Source organism: Pithys albifrons, chromosome Z (assembly GCF_047495875.1).
Source record: "Pithys albifrons albifrons isolate INPA30051 chromosome Z, PitAlb_v1, whole genome shotgun sequence".
In the NCBI taxonomy this organism is placed as follows: Eukaryota; Metazoa; Chordata; class Aves; order Passeriformes; family Thamnophilidae; genus Pithys; species Pithys albifrons.
The window spans coordinates 64,404,518-64,429,244 of NC_092497.1; the positions used below are offsets into that span (position 1 = coordinate 64,404,518).

Below are 24,727 nucleotides of genomic sequence, written 5' to 3' on the forward strand. Positions count from 1 at the left end.
AACAGATTTTAAAATCCCACTGGTATTTTTACCATGCCAGGTTGTTTTGTGTTGTGCATCAGGTTTTGTTCACAAAACGTTTTTGAAGAGAGGTTGTACACAATTCAGAAAAATTACGTCTGGGCTGTAATCACTCTTTAATATTGATTGTTATGCTCACATGATCATAAATATTAGCCATGTTTGGTGCTGTGGAGAAATGAAGGCAATTGCCTTAGGATTAGAGCTCTTTCAGCTGCAAGAAAGGATTGATTAGCATTTGCATATACTCAAGGCAATATTGAGAGCCAAAAGCAACTAATATCAACATCAGTTATGTTCTGAGAAAGCATTAATCAGAAAACCTTGGGTTTAAGATTTTTTTTTTTTTTTTAATTTTTAATTTCGGTTCTCTTATGACCTGGTATTTTTATTTCTTTTCTTTTGTTGGCTTTCTCAAATCAAGAAAAGTTCAGCTTTTTCTTGCTTTATAACATGGACCTGATAGTGTGTGTGAACAGGTTTCCTTTGTTCCTAGTTTGGTTTCTTTGTAGCAATTTTTTTATCCCTCTGCGTATTGCCGCTGTGTCTGGTTAAAAGCGTACATCCAGGTAATTGAAACTAGTGTTCATTGTCTGTGACTGTGTGTGAGGTCTGGTTTTTGGGGTGGGGCTTTTTTCGTCCTCTGTTATGAGTGCTTTCTACAGTAAAACACTGATCTGTCAGTGCTTCTGCTTAACTCATGGTTACTATTTTAGAAGGGAAATGATACATCTTACAGATGGTGTTAACACTTAGGTGATTTAAAAGTTGATGAAAATATTTGGAAGAGAAGTTGTTACTGCATAAGGCATCTCTGTGTTGTTTGTGTGCACTAAGAACTGTGTGTGAACTTGCTGTGGGACTTGAGCACAAATTAGATTATCCTGTTTGAAATATCTGATATCAAAGTCTGTTTGGCATGGAACTATGTAACCCAGCACTAGCACTGATATGAAAAAATTAGTGTTTGTTGTACACTTACCGAGACAATACCACATTGTCTGTGATTTGGTGCGGAATTCAAGGTTCAGATAAACAGGTCATCTACTTAGAGGATAGTGGGATTGTTAGTGTCTCTTTGATTGCAAGTAACTCAGTTTGGTGTTGTACTTCTGTGTGGCAGTTTATAAATAAACTGAATATTTTGAGTTGAATTTTAGCATCCTATGGAGTTGCATTGCTTTTTATTGTTGTAGTTTTAAAATACAGGTTGTTACTTCCCTTTGCAATATCTCTTTTATTTAAAAATCATACTTTTTGCATCTATGGTTGTCAGGCAATTGAAGACGGCAATTTGGAAGAAATGGAAGAGGAAGTTCGACTTAAAAAGCGGAAGAGAAGAAGAAATGTGGATAAAGATTCTGGGAAGGAGGATGGAGAGAAAGCAAAGAAAAGAAGAGGCAGACCTCCTGCAGAGAAGTTGTCGCCCAACCCACCCAAACTGACAAAACAAATGAATGCTATCATTGATACTGTGATAAACTACAAAGATAGGTGAGCTTGGAGACAGTCTCTCTCTATTGCATGTCCTCTCTCCCTCTATCCCTCTCTATATTTTACAACAGCTGCATATTTTTCAGTCTTTAGAAAGTCTTGATGACACATCTTTTATGAAAAGTAATTCCCCTTAGGGCCTGTTCCTGATCTCACACTTGGGGAGACTTTTTTAAAGACCCATCTGATAGACAGACAGTTGTTGAAACACAATTACAAAAAGCAAGCATAGAGCTCCTGCTTCTGAATAAAGTCATTCTCCTCAGGGGATGTACTTTAGAACATATAGCTTGAGCAGGATTTTCCTTCAGTGTAGTGGGGAAGCATGCATGAGATTAATCTTTTCGAAGGTACAGCTACAGATTTATTAATGCAAGTTTACATGGATCTCACCATGACCTGAAAGACTGCCCAGAATATATAGGGCTCATATCATGAATGTCAGAGAGCTGCCAAAGGAAAAATCACAGAAATACTGAGCATAATATATTGTCCACAGCAGAGACAGATGCTGTTTGTCAAGAAATTGCTATTTTCAACATAAAATAATCCTAGATAGCTGGACCTCACAAAAAATATTCCTTCTAATCTGGAATGTCATCTGAAGACTTTTGCAAGTTTTCAAACCGAAAATCATCTGTGTTTCATGGGCAAGAAATTAAGAATGAGTTCATAACGTCTTTGAATCAGACGTGATTGAGAAAGTTGCATTTTAACTCAGCTTCTGTCTGCCAAAACTCAGTAAAACCTTCTTGTGTACTTATCCCTTCTTTGTTGTACATTGAATTACTTAAGCCACATAAACACCTATCATAAACTAAATTAATATTAAATGCATTCAGAGAAGGCCAGAGAGTATTTGCATTATGTCACCTGCATGGGTGTAACAACGTATTTTTTGGCTGTAAGCAACTTGCAGTCTGTGACTTTAAATAGCAACTTATGCTTGGCTCTTTTTTGCAGCTGCTTTTCTGGCTCTACCTATGCAATGGTAACTTGTGTGGTACTTGGCAAAACACACACTGCTGTGATGCATGACTTTTTTGGCCATAACTGTTAAAATGAACAGTGATATTCAGGCTCTCTGTATCATGCATGGTAAAGTTTATTGCATCAGAACAGCATTCACAGCAACAAACATGATGAGCAGGAAACTGACTACAGTCTCTGTATTTAGCTGGCTGTGACTTTCAGCTAACATAATACCTGAGACAGGAGAAGTGTTTGAGTTCAGGTGTTCCAGTCAGGGCTGCAGGGAAGCATCTCTGCATTTTGAATCCTTGGCCTTGAACCTTCTCCTGAAGCCAAGCACTTCTGATTGGAAACCAGGCCTGCTTCTCACTTTCAAAGTAGCAGGCAGAGTTACTTCTGGTAGCCTCTAGTAGGGGAGAGCTACCAATAGTAACTAGTTACTGGGGAAGTTAAAAATTTTTGCCTGATGTTTCTGCCCCAGGAAGTTCTTCTTTGATTTCTGTCAAAAAAATAAACCACTGAGCTATTATATAGTTACAAGGCATACATTCCCTCTCCCAGGAGCCCACATTTATGCAAGACAAATTGGTTCCCAGTTTAAAAACTGTATGAAGCTCTATTCTGTAGGGAATTAAAATGCTTGTTAAACTGAGGTGTTCAGTGCTTTGAGCCATACAGAGGAGTTCCAAGTTTCTGCATTCTGATTTTTTGGGGAGTCAACATCAAACCACTCAATCCTATGAAATTTGGAACAGAACAGAACTGCATATTTAGGCATCAGGAAACTTTAAAGTCCTAACATCTTTGGGGCTAACTTTGCTTTAGAGTTCAGTTACTCCTTTCAGGATTTGCAGCTTTAGAATTAAGTGGGTTTTAGGCATTGGAACCCTTCAGGTTTGTGGAGGGTTCATGTTTGTTCAGCTCTGGGCTTTTGTGTGTGGAAAGCAATTGGGGCAAGTACAGAGGGACAGTTAATTGGAAGAAAAGTAGGTCATGAACTTCATCTGGGGAAAAAATGGTTTTTCTTGTATTTAGTATTTGAATGCTTGAAATCATCTTTGTCTTTAGCTAAAAGTTTCAGTGCTAATAGATGGTTTCATCTTTTCTTCATGATAAGTCCAGAGGGCTGATCCAGACTATGGAGAACTAATTGTGTCCCAAAAGGTGGTCCAGTGATACCCATCCAAAAATCTTACTGATTTTGTCCTGAGTTAATTTGTCAAAACCAATTCTACAATCTCTAGTGAGTTTTGTTGTAGTTTAAAGGGCAGCATGCAAAAATGTCAAAAGAATGTGTTACTCTAAACTGTCTCTGCATGCTTTAGCCCATGTTTTCCCTGGCTTTTGAGAAGAGTTCCTTGTAAATACAGAACCACTTCTCTGCTCTTATTAAAACATTTCTTTAAAAAAAAAAATCTGTGGTGCACACAGAAATCTGAAGTACTAGTTGGTTGCTTTTCTGTGGCAACACTGTAGTGTTGATGCAGGGAAGGATTCTCCAGTGCTTTCTTGATGTGTTGTACTCAACTTCTGTTGTGGGCAGCTGGGAACAAGTACCATCCTTTCCTTCCTTATTTAAAAACCATACAGCAAAATAGGCTGGGTTGTCTATGTCAAGGAGGGCTGAAGGTTACAAAAATACAAACCATAATCTCTAGTATAAATTGAAGTTTGAATTACACATTATGTAAAGGTTAAAACAAGTTTAAACAGACATACTAGCAACATTAGAGGTAAACGTTCAGTGTGGAAAAATGCAGCATATGATTTTCTGAAAAGGAAATTCAGAGGTAGTTACCCAGTTATTTGTAAACTTCTGTTAAAAAACTCCATGCAAGAGTGGAAGATAGCATTGAGGTCAGTTTACTGTTTATCTCTGTCATTTCCTCAGTGGAATATCAACCTTTTTATTTAGATTTTTCTCTTTGCAGTACACTATAGCAACTCACCTATTTCCTTTTATTGCCATTGTATCGATTTTAATGAAACATTACATTGACAATAAAAGCTGATTTTCTTTGGATCTTTCTGAAGAGCTAGGAACACGCTGAAGGAAACAGTGATTTGATTTGACTGGCCACCATTAGTTTCCTGAAATTAGAATACCTGGGGTGTGTCCCATATAATAGTTTAAAAAAAGAAAGTACAGAAGTGCAAGGTACTGTGAAAATGTTCAGCTTGGACTGCTTAGATGTCTTTGGTGTGAGAGTTGTTAAGGTGCTTGTCAAGTTGACAATATTTGCCTCTTATAGTTTGTATTGCTTTGGATTCCAGTACTGGGTGATGTGTTTCAAGCTTTTCTTCATGTTGATAGGAATTTCTTTATCTTACTTTTGTCTTCGTTAATTGTAAACAGGTAGGGATACCTCAGTGTGAAGAGCTGTGGGGTATGTGCTCCAAATTGTTAAGTAAAAATCACTTTTGAAGTCACTTTTTAAAGTGTACCTGTGCTCTTATTACTCAGCTTTCAATATCAAACCATAAAACGTATTGCCAGCTGTAGATACAGCGCAGTATTACAAATGGAGATCCTTTTGGACTCTTCCGCATTGCTTTGCCATCACAGGTAAACCTGAATTAGTTTACATTTTGCCTATAATAGTTTAAAATGCTAAAATAAGTCTGTATGAAGCAAAAGTGAGGGAGCAAATATGATCAGAGTCCTCTGACTTCCAGTCATCTGATCAAGTAAAGGATGTCCCTCCCCATGCACACCAGGAAGGTTGAAGTAGTTTATCTTCAAAGGTCTCTTCCAACCTAAAGCATTCTATAATTCTGTGATCTTGGTAAAGCATTTTTAGGGTACCACAGGAAAATTATAAGCTAATATGAAAGAAAGAGGAGATTGATTTCGTGAGTGACCCCTCCCCCCCCAAAGCAGAACTCCGAGCCGCGTTAGTGTAGGGTAAGATAAAAGGTAAAGGTCCTTTAATACCACAGGCCTACAGCCCACAGGAATACAGGATGACATGCATGTGCCCTTCAGTTCTTGTTTCCATGGCTTTTATAATAAGATCCCTCCAATCATTGCTTTACACATTTCTCAGTCCAGCCCCAGTCCCACCCCTGGAATTGGGTCTGGGGTTGTCAAGCCCCTCTGTCTTCATCAGCTCCTCTTCCTCAGGCACACAGAGGTCCCTTGGAGTTCATCCAGTTCTGACTTCTGGGTCACTCTGACCTGTGTTTGTGTTTCATTCTGTAGGCCTTCTGATATCCTTCAGCTCTACCTTGGAAAGGAGTCTAAACAAGATTAATTAACTAAAGGAATTTAAGCTCCCTGTTCTGGGACAGGGGTAGTGATAGAAAGGCATTAAACTGTTAGAAATATTAACCCTCTAAAAATCTACAACTACTGTGTTCCTCAAATCTACAAAATGTAAAAAATAGAATAAAACCTCGTTCAGCATCAATACAAATAAGTGAACTCGCTAATCTGAGTGAAAACAAACAAAAATATGTAACTGAAGGCACTGTTAAACTAGAAACTGTTAAACTAGAAACTGCCACAAAAGTTCTTGAAGAATTAACGTTGGCATAGATCACTATATATTTATGATATGTATTAAAAATGAGAAGCATTCTAGCAAAAATCTAAAATGGTAAAAATATCAGGATTGTCATGATACTCGTGGCAGACTGGACACAGTTAAGTCTGGAGTAAAATAATTGACACGAAATACGCTACGTCAGAGAGCATTATATGATACTTACAGACTGAATATAGGAAGCTTTTCTTTTGGTTCAAGTGTCAGTTCAAGTGGAACTGACAGAAAAAGAATTACCTGGGCAGAGAGATTATTGATCAAAGCCAACTAGAATCTATCAATACTGTGCAGCCATAAGGAAATGGAAGCCTCACCCAGACATTATTCCTTGTGTGGATGTGGAAATACTCATTATGTGAGTGTGTCATTATATGTGACACTGTTAATGCTTTTGAGTTGCTATACATAGTACTTGATTGTTACTCCATTCTAGAAAGATTATTTTACACTGAGACAAGTGTAAATAATTATTTCAATGATAAGTAGCACGGGAGAGCCTTTCAAGAGGAAATAGCTTGGTTTGTTTATCCAAACACAGCACAGTCTTGAGAGGGGAAGATGATTGCTTTCAATAAAGCCACTGGGAAAAAGGGGAAAACGGGAAACATAAACACAGGAAGAGTGTAGAAACATCTAAAAATACAGGATTGTGGTTACAAGGTTATATGAGCATATATAAGCATTCATTAATTCATAAAAATTATTAATTAAGGTGGAACCTTTCTGTATGAAGTAGTGGAACAGAAATAACTAGGTAGATTTGCCTTTGATCCTTGATTATAAAACGTATATGATTATTTATAATATCAAGACCCTAGATTCAAGGTCCTGAAAACACCTTTCCAGTTACACATTCATCCTGATTCTCCAAAATTAAGTATGTGCAACAACTTTGCAGACTCCATTTGCAATAATACATATTAATCTGAGATTTTGTGGCAATTATTTCTTAAACTAAGATTTAGGTGCTTTTACAGCCCTCTACCTTGTTCTACTCTTGCCATGTAAACACCTGTTTAGAGGAGGGCAAGTCGAAATGCTTCAGTCTAGCATTATTGTCACGCATTTTTCCATTTCTCCTGCTTTTAATCTGTCTTTCCTTCCCTCTAAAATAAGGAATGCCCATAGAAATTAATATCATAGAATATCATAGAATCACGTAGTATGTGTGTTACATTTTCAGAAAGCAAAATCACAGAATGGGTCAGGTTGGAAGGGACCACAGTGGGTCATCTGGTCCAACCTCCCTGCTCAAGAAGAGTCATCCCAGAGCACATGGCATAGAATTGCATCCAAATGGTTCTGGAGTATCTCCAGTGAAGGAGACTCCACAACCTCTCTGAGGAACCTGTTCCAGTGCTCTGTCACCCACCCAGTGAAGAAGTTCTTCCTCATGTTTAGGTGGAATTTTCTGTGCATCAGTTTCTGCCTGTTTCCTCTTGTCCTGTTGCGTGAGGTCACCAAATCAGTTTGGCACACAAAAAGTAGTTTGTATATCCCGTTAAAATGCTTTAGCTTTTTGAAAGTGGGGTCAATTTTACAGGAGATACATTTTCTTTCAGAATAAGGAATTTTTATGCCACATTTGAGGCCCAGGTACTGATTTTGTATTAGGCATATATGGGCTTAGTCTCCTAAACAATCTCTTTCCTCTTTCAAAGGTTGTTCTTTTTGTTTTCTTTCAGAGGAAGACAAGTTGTAAGTGTAGCTTTCTTTTCCTCATTGTTAAAATTAAGTGGAGAAAATTAATGATACTTCATTCTAGCAGGACTAGGAAAGTGAGTGCCCTCCTGTACTCAGCACTGCTGAGGCCATACCTCAAATCCTGTGTTGAGCTTTGGGCCCCTCACTCACAGAAAGATACTGAGGTGCTGGAGCATATTCTGAGGAAGGCAATGGAGCTGTTGAAGGGTCTGGAGCACAGATCTGATGAGGAGCAGCTGAGGGAGCAGGAGTTGTTCAGCATGGAGAAAAGGAGGCTGAAGGCAGCACGTTATTGCTTTCCAAAACTGGCCTGAAAGGAGGTGATTGCAAGGTGGGGTCAGGCTCTTAGTGGTAACAAGTAACTGGACAGGCAGCAATGGCCTCAGGTTGCCCCAGGGGAGGTTTAGATTGGATGTTGGGAAGAACTTCTTTGGAAGGGTGCTCTGGCACTGGAACAGGCTGCCCAGGAGAGTGGTGGAGTCACCACCCCCAAAGTGTTGAGAAGGTGTGTGGATGTGGCTCTTAATGAAACAGTTTAGTAATAGACATGGCAGTGCTGGATTAGTGGTTGGACTGAATGATATTAGAGGTCTTTTTCAACCTAAACGATTCTATGAGTCTGTGATTCATAGCTTGTAATTGTCCAGCTTGCTTACAAACCCACTGTTTCCTTCTGCATTGCTTAAGAGATTGGTGTTTCCTATCTCTGCGCAACTCAGATGCTGCTGCTAGTTGAATTCAAGAGTCCTAGAATGCTGATAGCTCTGTTCCATACTGTGATTTGCATTTGTGCTCTGCTTGCTGTTTGCTCTGTTCATAGATTTAAAGTAAGGATTTCCATGGTGTACTGGTTAACTTCTCAAAGCCTTCTCCCAGTATCAGGTAGCCCCTGACGGCATTTTAATAGAGTTGTTAAGCTGTTGTGCTTTTTCCTTCTTGGCAAGAGACTGTCCCTGGCTGTGGTGCGTAGCATTTGGATCCCTGCATCATTAAAGCCAGCATGTTTAGGTTTGTGTCCATAGTACTCTAATTTTGATGACATAGCTCGGGGTGAGAGCATTTTCTGTGTATGTAAAATGGATTTTATTCAGGCTGTTTTCATCTGTTTTCTCAAGTTGCCAGTTTTTAACTGTTGTAAAATGAAGAGTAATATAATTGCTAATCTGACTAGTAATTAATTATGTCAACTGGTACTCTTGAGCATTCAACACACACAAAGTAAATAATTCTTATTTATAGGCAAGCCCAAGTTATGGAGTACATAGCTATATGTCAGACCCAGGAATTATATTTTTTACTGTTTTCATCCACTTGCATTTCAATGATGGGGACAGGTCCACCATGTATTACTGCAATCAATTCCAAAAAGGAACCATTAAACACTTAACCATTAATGAATATCAATCATCTTCCTACATAGCTGGATTAGTGCTGGAAGTTTTGAAATAGAAAGGAACCACCTTACTATGTCCACTCTTCTAATTCTCCTCCCTCACACTCGTTTTTTATTAAATAACATTCTTGTGAGCTGCATTAGATTGAAAGTTGTAGTTTTCAAGCCATGGTTCTGGTTGTGAACACTCTGACTCGGGCAAGGGTGTAGAACTCCTCATTCTACCCGCCCTAAACTGAATGTGGGTATTTGTTAAAAGTTTGAAATTTGCCAAAAATATGAGAACGTGTTGCAGTTTCAGCTTCATAGTTGTCTCTCCATATGAATTCAAAGGAGAAAGACTGTTGACCATAGTAATACTTCTGATAGGTGTGTGGCAGCTTTTTTCTGGCCAAATGCTGCCTGGGTAAACAAATACAAAAATGACTTGTACAAATAAGGTTCCTGCATTTCATTTCACTGAAGACAATACTGACTAAACAGGTGGAATTATATGCTTCTATGCACCTTGTGAGCAGTTTGACAAAAATGAGAGAAAATCTGAAACATTGGGCACAAATATTTTTCTAACCAAAAATGGTTTTTAAATGAGCCGTATTTCCTAATGATTTTTTAACTTGAATAGCATGCAAGTGTTTTTAATGTGAGCACAAATAGGGCTAGCATGTTGAGCTAATGCAGAAGCAGTGAACTGTCACAGTTCTTTCAGAGTCAGGTCTTTTAATTTATTCTGGTCCTTCTTGCTTTCAGCACGTAGCCTGCTAGTTGCTAGGCAACCATAAGTGATCTTTTACTGCGCATGATTTTTTGTGGTGGTTGTTGTGGTTATTATTCTCTAATTACATAAGTGGGGACAAGGATTAAAAACAGTTGCATTAATAATTACCAGTTTTCTCCTGCTGTATCCACAACACAGCAATTTGAGATTACATTAGAAAAGATCACATTTTTTTATAATGTGGATTCACATATACAAAGGGAGTGTAAGACAGATAGTGTTTCTTTGTGATGATGTGATAAGTAGGTTCTATAAAAATGATAGAACAGAATAAGCTGTTATTGATCTGAGTAGACAAAATCAGGCTCTAGTCCTCTGCCTAGAATGTTGTGTATTTCATGCCCTTAATGGTCTTAAGAGCTTCTCAGTAATTAATTATATTGAGCAAAAGCTGGAAGGTTTTCTATGACATTCTTAGTTTAGTTAAATGTGTGGACAAATCAGAGTTGGCTGGTTTTGTACCAAAAAATACTGCTGTTTAATAGTTCATTAGTTATATTTTTTAAATAAAATACAGTATAAAGGTCATAGTGTGTATGTAAAAAGAGAAAAAAATGCAGCCATGACATAAAAAGCTATAATCACAGGAGCTCTTGCAATAGGTCAAATATGCTAAACATCTTTTAAAATTTGGTCATAATTGATTTATTAATATCTGTTTCCTTTATGCTGAAGTCATTCTGACTGGTGTTGGACTCTGAAGCACAGCTGAAGAAACACCAGCTTCAGGGGTTCAGTAATTTTACTCAAGTAGATGTTTCTGTTAAAGCTGCTGAAATTAAACTCAGCAGTGATAATTCAGTCCTTCTGCATACCTAATCCCCATTCAAACTGTGCAAAGGTGCAGAAAGGCAAGTTACATTGTGCCGTGGAATGGTGCAAAAGGATACTGCTTTGCTTTGCTTTTTCTCAGGATCAGTGCCTTGCATATATAAGATGTGCACTGATCACCTAATGAACAGCTGAATTCCCCTGGGCTTTTTTTTAATGATCGTAAGGAGTCTGAATGTTTTGCAGATAGAGAACTTCTTTCACAGCAGTTTATTCTCATTTTACAAATGGAGAAATGGAGAATAGAAACTTAAATTTTAAGATAACATTTGGGCACCAGAAATCTGATTTCTGGTTTTCTTAGTGTTGTATATGTTCAGAACAAATTTAATGTATCTGAGTTGCAGCTGTGACTGCTCAATGCTTCCCTCTATTAATTTTTGGGGAAGTCCTCAATTTGCAAAGAAATAGAAACTCATGTTAATTTAGCCAGTTGTGTAGCATGTACTTAATGCATTCCTTCCAGTTTCACTTTCTGAGGGCAGTCTGCTATGAAGACACGTTCTGTCATGCAGCATGATGTTGCTCACGCAGGTCATGGACAGTGCCTTTGAATCCATAGTATAAACACTTTGACAGGGCAAGTATGTAAGTAATGAGTTGGTGAGTCTGTACCAAAGGATATGGCAGATTTAGTGGCCAGAATTTCATAATTATTTGCTGGCAGGAGAGAAACAGTAAGAGTTGGCATGACAGTTGTCCTCTGTTTCGGTAACAGGGTCTTCCCAAATAAATTAGATCTGTTGGGTGAAATTGCCAGTACATACCACTTAGGTGCCAGTGGCCTCTTGGTGTATCTATCCCAAGAGCCCTTTGGGGTATAGATAGACTTAACCATCATCTTCCCTGGCAGGGATGCACCATACCCCCACCTCCTTGTCCCACCGTGCAGCAGCACACCCAGGAGTGCCCTCAGGCATGTGCTGTAAACTTGCTGGGATCAAGGAGTTACTGCTGAGCAGGCAAGGCGAGTGGCTTCTGCTGCTGCAAGTCAGAGAAGTTACCAGGATGAGACAGAGGCTTTTGATTTCTCCATCTGCATTGAATGAAAAAATACTCCAGCTGCTAGTCAGTGCCCAGGATGTTGGTAGAACAATATTAATTAGGAATCTGCGATTACCTTTACAGTGTTCTTTCTCATTCAAGGAGCACCATTGTCCCCGGACTAAACTGAGAACAATAAAATAATCCTTGCACCAGCTAGTTAGGAAATGAGGAAAATCTGTTCATACTTTTTCATTAGTCTGTAAGGTTCATCAGAAAAACAGTACCTTCTCAAATCCTGGTGTTATTTCAGGCATTAAATAATGCATAAGGTATAGTGAGCGTTCACTACTTCCATAAAGGGCAGAGCTGTTACCTGATTTTTGTCATCCTTATCTTCCACTGCAGAAGTGCTTCAGTTAACGTTGAATTCAGTTTTAGTTTAATGTTGTCTGATAAGATCCTACACCACTCGAGTGTGACTGGAAGAGAGACATTCAGGTGGAGACCAGTACTTGGCAGCCTTCTTGCCCAGCTTAACCCTTAATTTGAAAGTGTAAAATAGCTATTAAGAAAGGATAAGTGATGGGATGGGACATACGGGAATCTTAGAAATTCTGAATACCTGTAAGTGATAGGCAGTGTTCCTACAGTATGAAAGTTTTATAGATAACCTATCACTTTAATTCAGATGGCTAAAATAGTGCAAATAGCAGTAAGTGATTTTCAATATAGTTGCAATGATCTTCCCAAAGTCCCAACAGTAATTAATAGACGTTAATAATTTCTTTTTTGTTGTAACATCTTTTGTTGTAACATCTAGTTAGTCTAACAGCAATCAACATATAGTATAATGGAAATCAGTATGAATAAATGGTTTGCTATGATGAGGAACTACAAAACCAACTATAAAGTGATCAAAAAGAAGATAAACTGAAGAGTGACAGAAGAGACATTTGCTAAAAATTACTGAACAAAACCAAGGAAAGGATAAGAGTGTACTCAGAAACAACTGTGGAATTCAGATGCAAATCCTGATCCTACTTCCACAAAATCCTTTTATATATAATGATCTCTAATGATGATGGTATGTTAGGACAACAGTCGTAAATTAATTATCTGTACCAAATTTAAAAGAGTTCAGTTTCTAATAATTTGAAAGAAAAAATAGTGATTTTTTTTTTTATTTTCTTTATTAGATTATGTGTGTGCTTTTGTGTTTTGTGAGAAAGTTAAAGTAATTCTTTTCATTATGGTTTGTTTTCTCAACAGTTCGGGACGGCAGCTAAGTGAAGTCTTCATTCAGCTCCCATCAAGGAAAGAGTTACCAGAGTATTATGAATTGATTAGGAAACCAGTGGACTTCAAAAAGATAAAGGTAAGAACCGCTTTTGGAAGTGGAGATTTCTCCATTTGTTGTTGTTATACAAATAATGAGGGTGAGCATAAAGTCCTCTTTAAAATGACAACCTGTATTTGTGACTTAGATTTTAAACATTGTTGCACACCTTGTTTGGAATTTTGTTTAGTTCATATTGCAGTGTATCGCTGTAATTTCATAGTCAAATCAAATTGTAACAGCATGACACGAATGAAACTCTCAGAGATGACATCTCAGTGCCTTTTTTGCAAAGAACTGATAGTGAATCTGTCGACAAACTTGGTAAAACACTGAGTATGTGAAAAGATGTAGTGTTTTTAGCAGAATATAGGGGAATATAGTCATCACAGAATTTTAGGTATCCTGAGTTGGATACCTAAAAAGGGCCCCAAGGATCATGGGGTCCAGCTCCTGGCTCTGCACAGAATCATGCCCAAGAATCACACCAGTGCCTGAGAGCATTGTCCAAATGCTTCTTGAACTCTGCCAGGTTTGGTGCTGTGGCCGCTTTTCCTGGAGAGCCTGTTCCAATGCCCAACCACCCTCTGGATCCAATCTAAGGCTTCCCTGAAATAACTTCTTGCCCTTCCCTTGGATTGTATCACTGGTCACAGAGAAGAGATCAGTGCCTGCCCTTCCACTTTCCCTCATAATGATCCTGAAGACTGCAGTGAGGTCTCCCCTCAGTTTCCTCCTCTCCAGACTGAACAAGCCAAGTGACCTCAACTGCTCGTCACATGGCGTCCCCTCTACACCTTAGGATCATATCTGGAAACAGCCAGGTCAGACCCAAACACTTTTTGGTAGATGAGGTTTAGGCAGCTTGTTGCATGTTGGATGATGTCATAACTCTATAACTTCCATTTGTGTCAAAAGTTATTTTGTTTCTTTGCTAGAAAGAAGAACCTGGAACTTCTTTTACCAAAAGAGCTCCATTTCTCTTGCTTTTAACCCTTCCAATTCACATAGAAGTTGCTTCATTTGTGTTCTTTACCCTGATGTATTTGTTTTAAACAGATACCTGTCTTGATGCTTAGGTAAAACTTTTAAAAAGAAAGTTTTTCATGTGTTGAATTAAATATTAACTCAGTGTCCTGTCTGGTGCTTTTCTTTCTGCACTATTGCTCATCAATGCTTTACTTCATTTCCTCAATAAATGCAACAGGAAAGAATTCGCAACCATAAGTACCGGAGTCTTGGAGACTTGGAGAAAGATGTTACATTGCTGTGTCAAAATGCTCAGACATTCAACTTGGAGGGATCACAGGTCTGAATAAATTAATTTCTGTTAAACATACAGATTTCCCCTATCTAATGTTTTCAGTGCTTGTTGATTATTATTTGTGTATGTAAACCCTGTGTTTTAATTCTTATTTTGAGTAGAGAAAAATGACCACATTTTTAGAATCATCCAGAATTCACTGGACACAGCTGCAGTGTGTGTAAGCAGAAAAATTGGTTTTTACTTTAATTGTGAGATGAGACTTTTTCTCATCTGTGTGTGCTTTAAAGCTGCAATAAGACTATTTGACTGTATGATAAAAGGCAGTGTGTGTGCAGTAGTACATCAGCTTAGTTTTTCCACAGTGGATCACAGAAGGAGCAGATGTAACTGCCGCTTAGCACAGGATGTTGAGGAAATGCTTCATAGTGAACTCTTCAGTTCTGCTGATGGAAAGTATAAATTCAAGGTTTGTCAAGCAGTAAAAATGTGTGTATGAAGCTTTATACCCTCTGAACCCTCTGGTATTTCCAACTTCTTCATTATTGAAAGGTTGGTGGCTGTTTTAAAAGGCAGTAATAATAAATCCCAGGTAAGTCTCAGAGATCAGTCTTATAGCAGTAAAACAGCTATAAATATCTAATTATAACAGATGGAGGGGAAAAGTGAAGGAAAGTTAATAGGAAAAAGTATGGCTTAGACTGCAGAAAATGGTAAAAGTTGAGAGAAGAGGTAAGAAGAGGTAAAGAAAAATCAGTATGAAATGGGGAAAATAATGAAATTATTTTCATCAGAGTGACTGATAGGGAACTGGTCCCTTATTAGGCAAAGGTGATAAAATTGACAAGAATAATCCTAAGTAGACAGAACTGTTGGTAGATATTGCTACTCTGCTTGGAAAAAGCCTAGCATGTATTAGAGTGTTACAGTATTGTTTTTCCATCCCTGTGAACCGACACTAATTCGCAGACCTACACCTTTTATGGCATGAAGCCCAAATAACAAACATGTAGCTAAGATCTTGCTTTAGTGTTTGGGGTGGTTTTTTTATGAGGTTCTCACAGCAATCATTTTGATTTCACCTGAGTTACTGGACACTTCTGCAGTAATCCTCCAGTTTTCAGGGCTACCTTGCCACCTTGTGTTCTTTGTAGTAGTTCAGGTCTTTGCTCCGACATACCAGTTCACTTCAGCAAACCGGATTATCTGTGTATGCGCTCAAAACCAAAGGGCTAATTGAAGTAGTTGGTTAAGCACACAGTGACTGCAAGTGTTCTCTTGAAATGCTGCAGGTTGCTTTTCCTTAAAGCAAAGCAGTTCCATCTGAGATGGAATCTTAGGAGGGTTTTTCAGGGATAGAATGACTGTGTGTGTTAAGGCTCTTGTCCTCAATGCAGCCTCAGTATTTTGAAAAGTTTTCCGTGTTGTAATGGTTGAATGAAATAGAGATTTGTACAGAATTAAAAATACTTTGTGTCTCTTGAAACAGAGGATTTATCATGAACATTCTCATTTACTCATGAAATTCTGTTGTCATTGCTTCTCCCTTTTTGAAGGAAGTTCTACTTGTCATTGTTGCTTGATGTTTTGAAACCTGTTGGAATGGATTTTCATCAAAGTAATAACATTTGCACAGCTTTTCATGAAGCAGCACCAGGTTTTTTTGTGTATCAAAAGAGATATGAATATTAGAAAAAAATCTAAGAAGGTTAAAATAATTTTTAAACCTGTTTAATTTAATTGGAAATTCTGTTTCAAAGTCTGGGTCATACTGATGCCCTAAATATGTACTGACTGGCATTTAAAATATACAGTGTTGTGCACGTCTTTAGTTCCTTTTATTCCTGGAAAAGTATTTTGTCTGAGAAAAAGCAGGTTAGTTGAAAGAGCCATTCCTATGAACAACTGAATACTCTAGGCTTATGCATATGAAAAATAAATGGTTCTCAGGAGGAACTTGGGGGCTTCTATCAATAGACGACTTGAAAAGAATAGGTATAAGAGAAAGTCAGTTATTATTTGACTTAGAGAAAGGAAGCTCTGGGGTCTCACAGCTCACTAATGTCATAAAACAGTGGGAGAACAGCCTTTTCAAAGCATTTATGACTTTTTTATTTATATATATATATATATATAAATTCTACTATGATCAGGGACAGTCAAACATCTCATAACAAAAAGCACAGCAGTACTTACAGAAAGGGGAACAATCCACGGTAAGAGGCAGTTTTTCTGTAAAAGGACTTGGCAATCAGGTGAAAAAATAGGAATTGCATATTTCATGTAGAGTATTCTGAACAAACTTTTTCTAATTCGGTTTATGGAACTTAGAAAAGATTAGAGCAATTTTATCAGGTTTAGCATACCGATTGTGTAATGGCAGACAAAAATCCTTCCATTTTCTTTATCAAAAATACCCCGTGTCCTTCTGTACAAGAAAGTGTTTCCTTTAGCCAGAGTAGTATGACAACCAAAGTCGTTGGTGATGATGATGATGATGCTGACGATGATAAAACTAAATGCAATCTGTGACTCTGTACTCTTCAGTTAACTATTTTTAATTGTTTAGTGCCGAATTGTCCAATGCTTTGCTTCTGACATTTTTTGAAACAAACTGCACAAGAGCATTTTTTTAGGTAATTACAAAGAACCAGATACTGAGTAAGACAGCAAGGTTTTTGCTGTGTTAATCTGAGAAATGTGTTGCAAGCTGACAGAAGTTATCATGTTCTTGAGAGTCCCTCATACTTGAGGTTAAAGAGAAAATCTGGTGTACCAAAGATACTTCAAAAGCTACAGAATGTTTGAGAACACATATTAAGTTTAGCACAAGCCCTGAGTTTTTTTCCCAGACTTTTTAGATCTGAGAGGAAAGAAGGAATGAACTGGGATAAATTATTTTCCTGGTAGCCACTTTGGATTTCAGGATAAAGCTAAAGATAATTAAATGATAGTTAGCCATTTGTCCTTATCAACTGTATTTCTAGACTATAACCCCTTTTTAATTAAGGTGCTTACTGCTGAAGTCTGTTCCTTTGGCAGCTTTTCAAGGCTGTTCTGATCTAATGAAAATGCACAATAGTTCCTGTGGTAATAGAAATAGAAAAAACGCTCTAACTGGACATTTAGATGTAATACATTGTAAGAGTTGTTTCTTTGCAGCTCACTATTGGCATATTTCTTCATTTAGAGAATGAAGAATTAATTTTGGCATTTCTTGTACAATTCATAAAACAAGTATTTTTAGCCAGTATTCAAAAAGTCATATACTCTGTAGGTTTGCACTGGAAATTAAGGTGTATGCTATGAATCTTTGATACTGCTTGACTTTTATTGTTCTGACATAGATTTGTATCCCTACTTTAGATCTATGAAGATTCCATTGTTCTTCATTCTGTGTTCAAAAGTGCACGACAGAAGATAGCCAAAGAAGAGGAGAGCGAGGATGAAAGCAATGATGATGAAGAAGACGACGAAGAAGAAGAATCAGAGTCAGAATGTGAGTCTCCTGCTAAACACTGAAAAGAAAGTATATCTGGGGGTGGAAGGGAAGGTTTTCCTGTTTCTGCATGGAGACTGATTGCAAGGTTCTATTTTCCATTGATGGAAGTTATTTCTTTCTAAGTTTACTGCTTTATGTGTTAACATTCAGTGTAAGTCTTGCGGCTCCATGTTCTCGCTGTACTTCTTAAGAGTACAGTAAACTATTTTAAGGCAGAAACAAATCACAGAAGTGCTTTGTAGACTTTATAAAGCCTTCAGGTCCTGTTCATGGTATTTGTAAATAGAAGTCCCTGGAAAGGCTAAAGACAATCTTCATCCATGAGTGGTCAACCTTCAGGCATGATGTGACTTAGCAAGTTCATCACCTGGTTAAGAACCACGTGATGCTGAAAATAATCTTCAGTGTGACAACCACGAAGTGAAGCTCCGATTGTTTGGGAACACTCATTCAGGCCCTGCCGACTTGGAAACATGATGAAGTGGAAAAGGAGGGATCCCTTAATTTCACTTTGTGCTGTCCAGTACATTGACTCAAACTCTCCAGCTACTTTTTCTCTGGTTACAGGAGCTGTAGTACTTCACACTGAGCTACTCTTCCAAGTGTGTAACACGGGTGTGCAAAGCATGCAACTTTAGTAGCTTATTTGGAAACGAGTGGATATTCTGGAATCAGAAATTTAACAGGTCCTTACAAGGGTGTCAGCTCTAAATTTGCCAGTCACCTCCACATACCACTTCTGTAGTTTAAAATTTTAAAAAAAAGTCTGTTTGTATAGAGGTTAAACATTTCTGTCGACTAGAAAGCAAATATTTTCAGATGTGTATCTTCTCACAGGACATAATACTACCTGTAGACACTGTGTGTTCTGAGAATGGAAAGGAAATTCATATGGTCAACTTAAAGTTAGTCTTTGTAGTTTAATACAAATTATTGTTAGAACTATCAAGAAATAGAGAATTAAAAGCAAATACCTCTGCTTCATTGTTTGATGGTCCAAATAAGGTCAGAGGGGAATATCTGCTACCACAGGTGAATCTCTGTGAATAGAGACAACATTTAAAAGGTGATAAGTGAAAGTTACATTAATGTATGCTGTTAAACTTTTTGCAGCAAAATCAGTGAAAGTCAAAATCAAGTTAAATAAGAAGGATGAAAAAAGTCGGGAGAAAGGAAAAGGCAAGAAGAGGCAAAGCCGGGCAAAAGCCAAGCCTGTCGTGAGTGATGATGATAGTGATGAGGATCAAGATGAAAATGTAAGTTTTGTTCAGTGAGACTGTGGAAGTGGTTGCAGTGATTGCATCTCTGACCTCTCCTCCTTGCTGTCAGAATTCTCAACTATTCATGCTTAGGCACATGTTTAGTCTGTAATGTTCATCTTGAGAGAACTGAGTGGGTGTTAACTGTATCTGGGTATGTTTGTGAGATCTGGTCCCAGGTGCTGGAAGACAAGAAGTCTAAGAAGTTTGGAGCTTATTTCTTCGAGCTGTTACTGCATCCATTGAACCTTTAAGTCTCATGATCTGTTCGCTGTTGTCCACAGATGAAAAGCTTTTAGCATTATTTTCCCCCCTCTATTTTTTTCTTCTTCTTTTCTTTTTTTTTTTTTTGGTGGGTGCTTCTGCTGTTGTAACAAATGAAAATACATGTCATACCAGTTGTTTTTAAATGTCTGGATAGAAGGAGCTGGTGTTTCCTGACTCTGTCTTTCCATCTCTAAAGAAGTCTACAGCAATTAGCTGAAAGAGAAATATTAGATAAAATAGTAGCTTTCTTAAGGCTGTCTTGATTTGTCAGTTTAAATGTCATTTTTCTTCCCTGTACTTGCTTTTTTTTCCCTTCTTTTACAAATTCCACAGAATAGCTGGAAAAAATTTCTGACTTGTCTTGTGTCTCTTACCTCTAGGACCAGTCGGAAGCAAGCGGAAGTGATGATGAGTGATCCATAGGGTTTATTTTCTTGGCAGAACTGACCCCTTCCCCTTCTCTTCTCTTTTCTCCTATTTTACACCCAGTGAAATCTTTTTGTCAAATAGACATTGGGTTGTTTCTGTATTCTCATTCTCTAAAAATTAGCTTTAGGATAGTGCCAGACAAACATATGATATCATGGTGTAAAAAAAAAGAATATGTAACATATTGTGACCAAATGGGCCACAAAAAAACAACAAAAAAAAAAACTTTTGATGGAATATGGGGATAACAGTCTATTTCTATAGGCTGGTTTTGACTTAGTAATGATTTGATTGTGCCTGGTTTTATCATTTGATAGGGTGTTTTTCAGTGGCCTCAGAAAGACAAAAAAGTCTTTTGTAGCATTGATAACCAGGAGAAGTCGTTAAAAGCCACTGGTTATTTTATTTTTCATCAGGCAGTTTTCAAATTTTTTATTTGTTCTGTATTAGTTTTTTACACTGTGGTTCATATATGCAACTTTGTTTAATAGCTTATAAATGTTCAATAGTTAGCCTTCATCCACCTTGTCCCATATACCTTTTTCCACTTTATGCTTGATGATCTTCAGAAAAATGCTCTTTGAATTGTATCAGATTTATGTCTACTGTAAACTGCTTAACTTTGTTTTTCCTCTATTAAAAAATTTGGGTTAAAAAATGCTCTTGAATATTGCAATCTATATAGTGTAATGTATGGCGCTTCTTTCATCAGACTGATCTTCTATGTTACCAATGTGGATTATCACCTTTTCCCTAAAGTGTACTTAATCTTTGCTTTCTTTGCACAATGTCTTTGGTTGCAAGTCATAAGCCTGAGGCAAATAAAATTCCAGTAATTTTGAAAAATGTGGTGTTGGTGCTTTCCTAATAAAGAGATAATTTAGCTCAATAGATGTGGCCTTGCATTATGAGTTCCATGAGAATCTTTTTATAGTAGGAACAAGAGAGCAGGAGTGTCTCCTGTAGAGAGATCGTCTGTGGTCCTTCCTGCATGTAAAGTTCAAGTACTATAGAACTTACACAATACCTATTAAAATAAGAATAATAAAACTGAAATAGTAAATTAATACCTTGAAGTAATAGCATAGTTGGTTACTTAATTACAATTTAAATGATAAAGCAATAAAATAAACTTTTTCTTTCAGGAAGTTTGTCTTCATATAAGTTTGTAGGCATGAATACAATTAGTTATGCAGGCAGTCAGCTCACCTATAGGTCCTTTCATTTAAAGTATTATCTTGAGGTATCAGAGTAGTAATGCAATAAGGTGATAGTGTGAACATTTGAACTACATATTTGCAGTTAATGTTTCTGCTCTGGAAAATCAAAACTTCTTATATTTGAATATATATAGTATAAAAAATGTACGAGTCTAGCAGGCTATTTGCAAACAGAACATTTCTTTTATGAACTGCATGGTTCTCAGAGTGTTTCTACAGCAAATCTCTTCCTACTGCCTTGCAGTATGTTAACTGCGTCAGATTTTTGTAGCTCAGCTGGAAAATGATCAGTAAGTTTTCTGGTGTCCATTTTTGTATATTAGCCCTTCACTGGGATAAGTCAACTTCACTTAGTTTTGGCAGTTTCAAACATCATATGCCTACTGTATGCCCCATCTGAATGGAAGACCCTATATTTCACAGGGGTGCCACTGATCTCAGAGGCTCACATTGATGAGACCAGTGTCTGAAGCAGCTTTGCAGAACAAGACTTGGTGGTCCTGGTGGAGTGGACACCAAGTTGAACATGAGCCAACAATGTGTCATTTTGGCAAAGAAGGTTAGCAGTATCCTGGACTGCATTAGAAGTGTTGCCAACAAGTCCAGGGAGGTGATCGTTGCCCTGTCCTCAGCCCTGGTGAGATGTGTCTGACATGCTTTGTCCAGGGGTAGGCTCCCCAGTACAAGAGAGACATGGACATACTAGAGCTAGTCCAGCAAAGGGCCACTAAGATAAAGGACATACACAGGGAGCCTGAGAGAGCTGGAACTCTTCGGCATGAAGAAGAGTAGGCTCTGAGGCATCTTGTTGATGTGAATTAGTATCAGGAAAGGGAGGGTGGTGTAAGGAAGGCAGAGCCAGGCTCTCTTCAAGACAGGACCAAAGGCACACATTGAAACACAGGCAGTTCCCCCTGAACATCAGGAAGTATTTTTTTATGAGAGTGACTCAGCCTGGAGGGCTTGTGAAGCCTCCCTTGGAGATACATAAAAGCCGTCTGGATTGTGGTACTGAGCAACTGACTGTAGGTGTCCCTACTTGAGCAGGGAGATTGGACCAGATGATCTCCAGAGGTGCCTGCCAAACTCAGCCATTCTGTGATTCTGTTTTATGGGATAGTTTGGTTTGAAGGGGCCATTCTGATTTCAGTGACACTTCCATGAGACTGTATAGAAATGTTATTTTTTCGCTGCAAAATGAACTGAAGTCTCTCAACCTATTAAGCATGACAAAAAACATCTGGCAGTAGGCTCCAATCACTGCTAGCCTAGAATGGATTTAAACTGGCAACTTGGATGTAAGGGGCACAGGATCACATCCCCAGAATCCCAGATGACTTTGCAGTGACCCAGTTTGATTTGTTTTCCAAGAACACATTATTTACAGATGAGTGTTTAGCTGGAGAATAAAAAGTAACTAAGAAGACCCAACATACCTGTTAAAATGGAAAGTAGCTTTGATTTTGGTCACTAACTGTAAGTCATATGAGCATACCAGTTTGCATGAAGAAATAAATTTGAATTCTTAGCTGCAGTTTGTTTTTTTGTGTTTGAGGAATGTAAAAATATTTTCAATTTCTCCTCTGAGTTTCAAAAAAACCCCCTGCCATTATTTTTTAACATTAGAATAAAGCAGATTTATGTCTGTAAATCATACCTTTGCCTCCGCTGCAGTTGGTCCTGTTATTTTGCTTAGGATTCGGATTAATTTCTACCTGGAGTAATATTTTAATTATTATTTTGCTGTTTTTCTGTATGAATTTACTGCATTTTTCAAGATGAGTTGTTTTTCTGATAATCTCCGCACAACACTATGTGAAAAAAAAGGTACTGGGAAAATTGTTGTATGTAACCCTCCAAATTTTTGACAAAAAAGAGGAGAAAATCTTTACTTCAGTTATATACAAATCTATGTTAAAGATGGAAACACTTTGTCTTTTACAGAATTCCCTTTCTAGTACAAAGTGACATGCAAAACAGTTGAAATACCTTTTGGACAATACCCATATGAAAACACAATGCGACAATCCATATTGAGGGAAAGCAGCTCATTTCCTACCTTGATGTCAAAAATTTGTATAGGAAAATTGGAAACTGTGTAGCTTGGGCACTGAGGAAGACAAGCAAAGTGATGTAAATAGCAAGAGGTTTTCCTGATGCATCTGTTTCTCCTGGGAAGTCAGCAGAGTATAAGTCAGCCAGATGGATAATATTTGACAGCTTTTAAGCATTTCGGATGCTAGTAATATTTCTTTTCCCCTCACCTTCTGAAAGAAACAAAGAAAATGCAGACCCTTTTACTTATTAATATAAGTGGCTTTCTCCTTAAATGTGTCTGGTGCTCAGTGCAAAGTATTTCTCACTCCCTTAGCTCATGAATAAAGCTGGCAATTCAGTGATTGTAGAAAGCAAATACTGCCACAGTTTCTGTCCACACTGAGTTAAAGGCACAGCTGAGGCAGTGGTAAGCCTCAAAGTTTTGTTTAATTACGGAGTTGTTGGTACATGCTCAGTCCTGTCAACTACCAAAGCATTAATGGCTTCATTAATAATGCCCAACCTATGGTAACTTTTTCATTAATGTTTGGACAATCGGATTTACTGAACACATTATCTAGTCTAGAAAACATGATAAAACATGTTAAAATCAATATTTGTTTTTATAAAGGAATTTTTAGGTTGGTCTCTTGTTTTGCCTTCTGCTCATGTGAAAATCCTGTGAAATACTTTTAAATTCCTGCAGTTTTTGAATAGGGACTTGAACTGTAAGCTGAAAAATAACTGTAAATCATGTTATGTGGATTCCCCAAAGGGGCTAGCAAAAATAATTTATATGGGTGTATAGACCTTAAGGAAGCAGGGGAAGAATGTTCAGGGTAGGTAAAGAGGTGAATGATAGACAATTTTGACTCCTTTGCAATAGAACTTTATATCATGTTGGGAGTTTCTCACCCCTAATCTTGCTGTGCTATTGAAACTATACATCCCATTCACAGTGGGTACAGAACTTTGGGACTGTGTAGTCATATGTATTAAGTATTTGAAAACTGAGGGCCATGTTTGTGCAGGAAGTAAATGCCATGAAGGATTATCCAGATGCAGCCTGCTTGTTTTGTGAGGAAAGCTGATTATTTAAATGTGATCTTAAGCAAAACTTAACTGGAAGTTGGTGCATCACTCTTATTTCTGCTTAACAACCAAGAGCTCAAATGAGCACAGATTGGTGCAGGTGTATTTCTACTTCTTTCTCATGTGGAAGTCACACCTGCTTTCCAGACACTAGTCCTTGTCTGTTAGCTTTACTCGTGAGGGTTGTGAATATGGCGGTATTTACCATATTTTTTGCTTTGTGTTCACCCAGGTATGGGTGTGCTAAAGAACATAGTGAAGTCTCTGCCTTGATCTGATGCTGTTATGTGGTAAAAGACAATTCTATTTCCTTGCCTTTGTAATAAAGAGCTTGTATTTCAACCTGTATGGTATTTTACTTCTTTCTTATTTTCATGACCACAGCAGACAGAGTAAAAACAAAATTGTTATCCAATTAGAGGATGCTTCTGATATCTTCCCACATATGACAAGTTGCTGTCAAAGAGGCTGAATCAAAACAAACTGCAGCATGAAGTTCTTACATTTTCAAAGGGACCAGAAGACTTGTATTGACACACAAGACAAGGACTGTTTTCATGACAACTTCTAGCTTGAGTTCCTGGTTCCTGGCTTTG

General features: G+C 37.7%; 1 protein-coding gene across 1 annotated transcript in view; it reads left to right on the forward strand.

The window, feature by feature from the left end:
* Positions 1-24,477, forward strand: part of SMARCA2 (SWI/SNF related BAF chromatin remodeling complex subunit ATPase 2) — a 127,698-nt gene extending 103,221 nt beyond the window's left edge. The window contains exons 29-34 of the mRNA XM_071581487.1: positions 1,298-1,515; positions 12,995-13,100; positions 14,269-14,370; positions 17,692-17,824; positions 18,941-19,083; positions 19,734-24,477. Coding sequence (XP_071437588.1) covers positions 1,298-1,515; positions 12,995-13,100; positions 14,269-14,370; positions 17,692-17,824; positions 18,941-19,083; positions 19,734-19,769 — 738 coding nt within the window. The 3' untranslated portion in view covers positions 19,770-24,477. The remainder of the gene's footprint in view (positions 1-1,297; positions 1,516-12,994; positions 13,101-14,268; positions 14,371-17,691; positions 17,825-18,940; positions 19,084-19,733) is intronic.
* The last annotated feature ends 250 nt before the right edge of the window (positions 24,478-24,727 follow it).